This window comes from Podarcis liolepis (genome assembly GCF_965112155.1).
Source record: "Podarcis liolepis genome assembly, chromosome: 13".
NCBI classification, from domain to species: Eukaryota; Metazoa; Chordata; class Lepidosauria; order Squamata; family Lacertidae; genus Podarcis; species Podarcis liolepis.
The window spans coordinates 31,501,921-31,510,479 of NC_139573.1; the positions used below are offsets into that span (position 1 = coordinate 31,501,921).

Here is an 8,559-nt window from a genome sequence, read left to right on the forward strand (position 1 = left end):
TGATCTGAGTAACAGTCCGAGGCCAGCAAATTTAATCAGTTCACTTTAAAATTTCTCCTGATCGCAGTTTCTAGTTGAGTGCTCCAAAGACAGGCTTCCTTGAACAATAACACTGTTTCATACAGATCATGATAAATCATAATCTCTCAGCGGTTCTCTTTTCATACCAACCCTATAAGGGTTCTAGGACAGAGAATTGATATTTGATGGGTCGAAAGACTCACAAGCCCACTCATCATGATTTGGGGAAAAGATACACTGGGAAATACCAACACTTAAGGTGTTTAACATAGCATTCAATTAAGAATGGCATTAAAGAGGCTTTTCAAATAAAGCTATTTGACCTTGGGCCTTAGTGCTTCAAAATGTTACCTTCCCACAGTCAGTGGAGTGAAATCTATTGTACCAAAAGACTCTGCTTCTGGGAGCTAATTTTCTGTAGAACTGGAGGAACAGATAATTCTTTAAGCACAAATTTCTGTGCTTGCTTCTCCTTCCTCTATTTACAAGCACAACTGTTAATATTAAGTTTTATTAAGAGGGGGGAAGGACATTGGGGTGTAAAGATTACAGTGGAGAATGAGGTCGGAATTCACTTGCTTGGGTAGGGGCAGCAACTTATTTCCACAGCTTCTTGATAGACATATTCTTCTCACTGTCTTTTTGCATAACCTGCCAAAGAGAAAGAACATTAGATATAAAGTCAGAAAGGCAAAAAGGCCAGTAGCAGAGATCAAACTTCCAAGCAGTTAAATGCCTACCCAAATTCTACACAATTTAGTAACCTTTTTGTATACTACCTGTTGGACAATATGAAGTCTCAGCTCCAATCCCACCCTGAATTACATGCATTAAACTCTCACTATTCCTTCCATATCCCTCCCACAACAAAAATGGATGTGGGCTTTTTTTTTCTTTTTGTAATGTCTACCCTGCCCTGGAACAAACCACATAGGCTTTCTCTGTAAAAGTACAGCCTTAATGTAACAAGTGACTACACTATAAGGTCCCCACTATTACCCACTCCTTCATTTAATCTCTGCAGCACCTTAGGAGAAAGGCAAGTTCTGACACAAACACTGATGACAAGAGCAACAAAATGCAAATCCCCTATATCTTGGGCTCTTTCCACCCCGAAATAATAGCCCTTCCCTCATACCCACAACCCACAATACCTTTGCTACAGCCATCTCGAAGTCTTCTTGAGTTACATGTACCCGCCTCTCCCTCAACGCGTACATTCCAGCTTCTGTGCACACGCCCTGCAAAAGAGATATGTAAGGGACCCACCTGAGCTGCCCCACACAAATGCCAAGAGAATATACAGCCCAGATAGGCTTGCTTCTGCCGCACTCAAGGATAACAAAATGATAGCCGTCAAAGTGGATGTGTGTGAGAATACATATGACTAGGTACTGAACCTCTCCACTGATGGGAAATGGTTGGTCAGGACAACCCAATAGTATCAAAATAGTTTGAATGTGTGGGTGCACACACCACCACAAGAGATTCCGAAATCCTTGATTTTTAAAATCTTTGTCTGAAGTCCCTTCCGCTCACTGATGCAAACATACAAGCCTCAAAAAGTGTTACCAAGAATCTCTAGCAAGCCTTGATAATCAAATGATCCTTAATGCTGCATGTGGTAGTTAGAGAAGGGGTGCCAAACTTGGGGAGCAGAATTCTCAGACGCAAGCTTGCTACTTTACCTTGACCTCAGCCCCTGAAGCCCCTGGCATCAGCTCCGCAATTTTCCGCAAATTAATTCCCCGTGTCAGGTTCATCTTGCGAGAGTGGATCTTCAAGATGTCAAGTCGAGCCTGTGGAGTGACAGGAAGGAGAAAGGAAGCGGCAGTTAAATGACAATGTAGTTTTGCAAACAGGGACACTGGCTGCCAGGGTAAGAGAAGCTATTGAGGGAATGCCTACTACAGGGAGAAATACAATGGCTGTCTCCCACAAAGTCTCCATTACCTCTTCATTTGGTGGAGGGAATTCAATTTTTCTGTCGATACGCCCAGGACGAAGCAGGGCTGAATCCAAGATGTCTATGCGGTTGGTCGCCATGATGACCTAAACAGGACAAAAAGAGCATTTCACTAGAATCCTATATGCAGTGTTTTGGCTAATAAATACCAGCAGATGCTACATCTATCCCCGCTACCCTTCAACAGACCACAGTAAACGTTCTTCCCCAAGCCACCTATTACTTCTCTTCTCCTGCAGCCGGAATCCTCTGCCTCCTCCTCCACTTCTGTCCCTCTATAGTTTGGTAGCAAGGTTTCATAGCCTTAAGTGCAATCTAGGTTCAAATTATGTATTTCTTTAAAAACATATATGCCAAGAAGAGCAACAGTCTTCAAACTTCATCAATTATACGAACTACGTTCCTGTGCATAATCCACAGAATGATGGGAAAGTGTGGATTCTGTCCCTTTCACAACATACCTTGATATTCTTGGTGGCCTCAAAACCATCAAGCTGGTTGAGCAGTTCTAACATGGTGCGCTGAACCTCGCTGTCCCCACCAGAGCCACCCTCCAGACGGGAGGAGCCAATGGAATCAATCTCATCCATGAAGATAATGGAGGGAGCGTGCTCCCGGGCCATGACAAAGAGCTCACGCACCATCCGTGCACCTGCCACCAGGAAACAAGCCAAGATCCTTTAGCAATTACTGCAGTGCCCCCCAAGAGCTAGATGAGCTTGTCCCCCAAACATACAGCCCTATCTAAAAATGCTCCCTTACCCCTCTATCAAACACAAACCATCCCGCCAGCCCCATCTCAGAGAGCCTAGTTGCATTTTTAAGAGACGGGTAGAATAGTGCTCAATCAACAGGCATACCCTGGAAAAATTATGGCAAAGAGGCAACTTGATCACAGAACTGGAATCTTGTGACCAATTCTGTGCTTGGAGGACTGTAGAACTCCTGTTTTTAGGCTCTGCAAAATTGTAAACGGTCTTTTTCAAGTCATCCGCCAAACTGTACAGGCAGCTACCTTTTTCTAGTGTGAAAAAGAATACATGGCGGCCACCTTACTGAAGTTAAGGAGGGCTGGGTCTCCTCAGTGCCTGGATGGTTGGGTCTCCTGAGAATAACATGTACACTGCCTAATAAAGTTTGAATGGAATGCCATGGAGAGATGGACTGGGAAGTCCTAAGAGAAGTGACTTGTAATGGTTAATGTACTTGTAATGTATATATGTACAATGGAACCTCGGTTTTTGAAATGTAATCCATTCTAGAAGACTGTTTGACTTCCAAAACGTTTAAAACCTGAAAGTTGAAGCCTCAATACAGTAGGGAAACTCAGAACAGAAGCCGTGTGGGCACATTCACCTTCCGAAAATTGTTTGGAAACTGTAACAGTTACTTCCGAGTTTTCGGCATTTGAAAGCCAAAACATTCAACTTCTGAGACACTCAAAAACAGAAGTTCCACTCTATAAAAAACTTGTGGGTATGTGTGTGTGTAAAGCACGCTGCCTTAAATTCCAGGCTAGAATAAGGGAAGGATAAAAATGTGATAAACAATAAAAACTTTCTCTCTCCCATCCACCCCGCCTCACTCACCTTCCCCAATGAACTTCTGCACAAGCTCAGAGCCAGAGACACGGATGAACGTGCAATCAGTGTGATGAGCCACTGCTCGGGCCAGCAAAGTTTTCCCAGTCCCAGGAGGTCCATACAGCAGCACACCCTGCAATAAGTGTAACATGAGATTAGTATGGAGAGGGAACTAAACCCATTTAGTGGAGAGGAAGAGAAAGGAACTCATGGTGGCACAGCACGTCCGACAACCTCTCTTGCAGACTATCTAGTACCTTGATGGTGTCAGTTGGAGCGATGAAACAAAAGGTGTAGAAAATTTGCATCGTTTTGCAGGCTTTTAATACAGAGACCTGCTTTCTACCCACCCTCCATTTGTCGTGGGCATGGAGTCCCAGGAATCTGCCTTATAACAAGACAGACCCTTGGTCTGCCTAGCCCTGAACAGTAGTTGTTTTCCATTCTGAGAAAGGCTATTTCCCTTGAACTGGAGAGGTCAGGGGCTGAACCTTGGCCTTCTGAATCAAGGCATGTGCTATAGCCTATGCACCCCTCCCTAAGGAAGGCCCAGGAAACGGGGGTGCCAGCAAACCGGACTACTTCTCTTCATGTGGGATGAGTATTTCAATACTTATTTGTAGTTAATGTCAAGTGTGAGTAATCATCTATCCATTTATCTAAAGTCTGGTCTAGTGAGAAAACGAGGCATGATATGGTGGGGACACCACATCTCTCTTCACTTGCCTTGGGTTGAGCAATGCCCAAGGCTTCAAAAAGCTCTGGATGCTTGACGGGCAGCTCAATCACTTCCTTGATCTCTTTGATCTGCTTGTCAAGGCCGCCAATCATCTCATAAGTGGAGTCTGGCACTTTCTCCACCATCATCAATGAGACCAGGGGGTCCACCTTGTTTGGCAAGATCTTGTGGAGTGTGTAGCTGTCATTCCGTAAGGCAACACGGCAGTTCGGGGTTACCTGTGTGGTATAGAGGTACATGAGACGCATGTTCCACCCTGGGTTTCCCCAGGGGCATTTAAAAGATAGAGCAAACCCAGACACAGGAAAGAAAACAGCACACATGCAAATCCAACAGAGACATAAACACCACTATTCCCATTCTGGTATTCCCATGTCTGTGGAATACCAGACATGGCCCAGCAAATACTCACATCGTTGATGTCTATGTTTTTATCCACATCAACAACAAACTTGCCTTCAGGGTGAACCTGGAATAGAGGGCCAGTTATTACCGTAAGAATCAAACACTTGCAGCATCAATGGCAAAACAAGTCAAGCCAAAGAAATCAACAGTCAACATGGCTCATAGGAAAAATATACCCACTTCCAGCCTTATGGCAAAGCACTTCTAGCTTACAGTGCAAAACAACTTGAAGATATTATTGAGGAAGATTACTATTGTAAAAACAGATAAAAAAGAGTTTTGGAAGCCACACAGGAGTCATTAAGCACCTAGATATCCAATCATTTTTGCTACTTCTGTCCAGAAACAGCAAAGTAACAAGAGAATGAGTTGTGAACCCAGTTTAAAATTCTCTTCTCTACCATGAAGTAATTGGGGGCCTCAGACATGCCACTGTCTTCCAATTTCAACCTTACAGAGCTGTCCTTTTCATGCCACTCTTCCTCCAAGGAGCTCAGAGCAGCATATATGCATCTCTTCTCAACCCCCATTTTCTGCTCACAAATTTGTGGGGCGGAGGCTCGGGTGAGAGATGGCAACTAGCCCAAGATCACCCAATGAACTTCCCAGCCAGGTTGGTATTTGAACCCATGTTCTTCCCAGTCCTAGTTTTAACACTGTGCTTTGAATATTGAAAAGTGCTGTTTTAACGCCAACAGTTATTATTCCTAGCTCACAATCATAGCCTGTTTGAAGGACAACCCTCCTCTACACAGAGGGATGTATATATCTGATACACACGTGCAGGGGGTGACCATACCTTGACAAGCACTTTCTTTTTGTCCATAGCCCTCACCACTTCACCCACATAGGAACCTTGTTCCTGCAGAAGTTGCAACTCCTCGCGAAGCAGGCGCACTAGGGTGGTCAGAGAAAACAAAACAGCATTAGCATCAGTGGAGAGGAAGTCTCCCAATTCAGCATCATCTTGGACAACTCAGGAACTGCCCCTCCCTAGAGAGGCAACATTTCCAGAAGCAAGGGAGGAAACATTTCTCGGGGGGGGGGGCGGTTTCATAAAAAGAAATAAGAAAATAAGTAGCATATCTGTTTCAGAACAGTCCAAAAGCTTAGTTAACCACCTTAAGGAAACAAAATGCTTTATATACAACTTAGGACACAAAACTCTGCTGCTTTCTATTTTGATTACATTTAAAAGTATTTACATCTCAGGTTATAAATATACCCAGTGTTTGATATTTTACTTATGAGATTACATAAAGTGACCACAGATTCTTAACATAAAAGCGTTACACTTTATAAAAATATAATCAGTAAAGCAAAGTTGCTTCAAATTAAGGTAGCAAACATATACTGGTTTTTGCCATTGGGGAAAATGTGGGTGCAGAGTAGAAACAGAATTTAAAAACAAAAGCCATCAAACCTCTCCCAAAACACAAAAGCAACACTGCAGAGAGCTGAACAATCCCCAACTTACCCTTGGCATTGAGTTCATTCCGCTGTGCCTGCAGCCGCCTGAGATTCTGGCTCTTATCGTTGACTATCAACTTGAAGAAGAAATGGAGAAAGATGACACCTCACCCCAAAATAGCATAGTACCCCGTCAACTAAGGGTGTTTGCTCCCCCTGTGCCAGCCACCAGATAATTATTCTCACCGAGATATGAGTTGGGGCACTCTGGCTACTAGCTGGCAAACAAGGGTTGATTGGTAATTGCATTATCTTTTCCTAAGTAGTGGAAAAGCAGCTAGCTCCAAAGAGGATGTAAACACCAAATGCATGTGGTGGTCAGAGTTTTGGATTAAGGTCAAGGAGACTTAGGTTCAACCCCTCACTTTGCTGTGTAGCTCTCCAAGTAAGCTTTGGTCAGTTACTATCTCAGCTCGCCTACCTCACAGGGCAGGAGTGGGGAGGGGGGGGGGAGAACCACCATGTAAACTGCCTTAAGCTCCTTGGAGGAAAGGTGTGAGATAAAGGTAGCAAATACACAAGTCTCTTCTCCTCTCCTCCCCCCCCCCCGCAGTATTGTCGAAGAGAGCTCTCTTTTCCTTCCAAACACCTTCCTTTATGTGTCATGTCTTGTCTTTTACAGTGAAGAAAGACATACTCTGTGTGTGTTGAAAGATATTTGAGCACACGCACGTCATAGCCCAGCAAACTTTTTGTCAAAATCACATTATAGAATGCATGCCTAATCTTCATCCCTTATTTATAAACCTGAGTGGAGGGCCTATATCTTGCCCTTAACATATGCACTATAGAAATAAAAAAGTGAGCCAATAAAGAGCCTGGAGATCATCTAAAGATCCACTAGCCATAGTATGCCCCACGTGTTAAAACAACTTTAACTACCTGTGTGTATGAAAATTATGTTGTCTGCATTTGAGAAAGGATTTACAAAGTGAGAACTTATATTGATCCTCCCACTCCAGGAAACAAGAATATCTCACCTGTAGCTCTTCAATCTTGGAGAGGTAATACTGGCGCAGCCCAGTCCCACCTTTGCCTTCATCCAACTCCATCTGCCCAAAAGATTTCCGACAGCAAAGAGAAGAAGACAGACAGATAAGCTCAAGGACAAGAGGCACAGCTCACCACCTGCCCCCAAGTTAAATTACAGCCCACTACCCAAACCATGAATTGTCACCCCTACCTTACAATTTGCTGTTTCACTCCTCTCCCCAGCCCACCTACTATTTAGAAACAGGCACCCTTTAACTGTTTAAAATAGGCAGTAACACCCTCGCCAACATCTGGAAGTGACAGCAAGTGAGAACGGGCCTTTTCTGCGATGGCTCTCCGTTTGTAGAATGCCCTCCTGGAATGCCCTCCCCGGACAGTCTTGCCTGGTGCCATTGTTACATATCTTTAGGTGTCAGGCAAAAAACCATCCCTCTAGTCTACACCAAAGGCCTTTAGGGCTGGTTGAACAATCTATGGCCTTTAAAAAATGTGTTTGTGGGAGGGGGAGCTATGGGTGGCAGTCCTTTTGATGTTTTATTGTGCTATACGTTTTGTGTCTTCATCTTGCATGAAACCACCCTGCGATCTTCACGCAAAGAGGGTGGTACGTATGTTTAATAAATACCACAATCACTACTAGTACTGGTAACCTTTCACGTGACATTACAAGCCATCTCTCCACATTACGCGGACCCTCCCATATTGTCATTTTATGGCAGGCAAAGCAGGACACACCTTCCCCGCTTTATAACTGTGAACCGCCCTGAGACCCCCGGGTATAGGGCGGTATATAAATTCAATTAATAATAATAATAACAACAACGCCACTGAGCAGCAACTACACCCACCCAGAGTGGCTTCATACCACCAAGCGCCTCTGTCGGATCAGGGGCCCTTTAACGTCAGGCCACCTCCTTCCCCGGTTGCCCCGCCAACATCGCCGTCACTTTCGCCGTTAATCTGAATCCACACACAAACGAATTTCCTCCTCTCTCCCCCGTTTATAGCCCCACCACCACCATTTTTAACGAAAGCCTCTCCGCCATTCCTTCCCCCTGTGGCCAGGCAAGTGGCAAAAGGACATCCCTTATCTCTCGCCGACTTTTACAAACAAGACACCCCCGTGAGAACAGTGAGAGAGAGCGGAGGCCGGAGTGACTCAGCACTCGCGGGAACCCGCTTACCTGCTCCGGCCCTTCAACCGCCATTTTCCCCCTCGCCGGTATCCACATTCACTGAAGGGCGCATGCGCTCACTCAACGGCGGAAGCTGCGGGAAGGGAAGGCCTCCTTCCTCCTTCCGGTTGCTTGCCCTCAATCAACATGTCCGACGCGGGAGCGCCCTTCTTGGGAAAAGGAAGCCGTTTCCTTCCCCTCTCCCTT

General features: G+C 44.9%; 1 protein-coding gene across 2 annotated transcripts; it reads right to left on the bottom strand.

Annotated features, from left to right (window-relative positions):
* Nucleotides 1–516: 516 nt before the first annotated feature.
* Nucleotides 517–8,509, bottom strand: PSMC5 (proteasome 26S subunit, ATPase 5). 2 transcript variants are annotated; one of them, XM_083470075.1, is made up of 12 exons: nt 8,362–8,509; nt 7,165–7,236; nt 6,192–6,261; nt 5,514–5,611; nt 4,722–4,778; nt 4,297–4,527; nt 3,577–3,703; nt 2,449–2,639; nt 1,975–2,073; nt 1,710–1,820; nt 1,176–1,262; nt 517–672 (listed from the first exon to the last, which is right to left on the bottom strand). In XM_083470075.1, the coding sequence occupies exons 1-12, from the start codon at nt 8,407–8,409 to the stop codon at nt 619–621; spliced, it is 1,245 nt and encodes a 414-aa protein (XP_083326201.1). In that variant the 5' UTR covers nt 8,410–8,509; the 3' UTR covers nt 517–618. The 2 variants fall into 2 exon arrangements, with proteins under 2 accessions (XP_083326201.1, XP_083326202.1); XM_083470076.1 differs by lacking the exon at nt 8,362–8,509 and adding an exon at nt 8,026–8,250.
* Nucleotides 8,510–8,559: the final 50 nt, after the last annotated feature.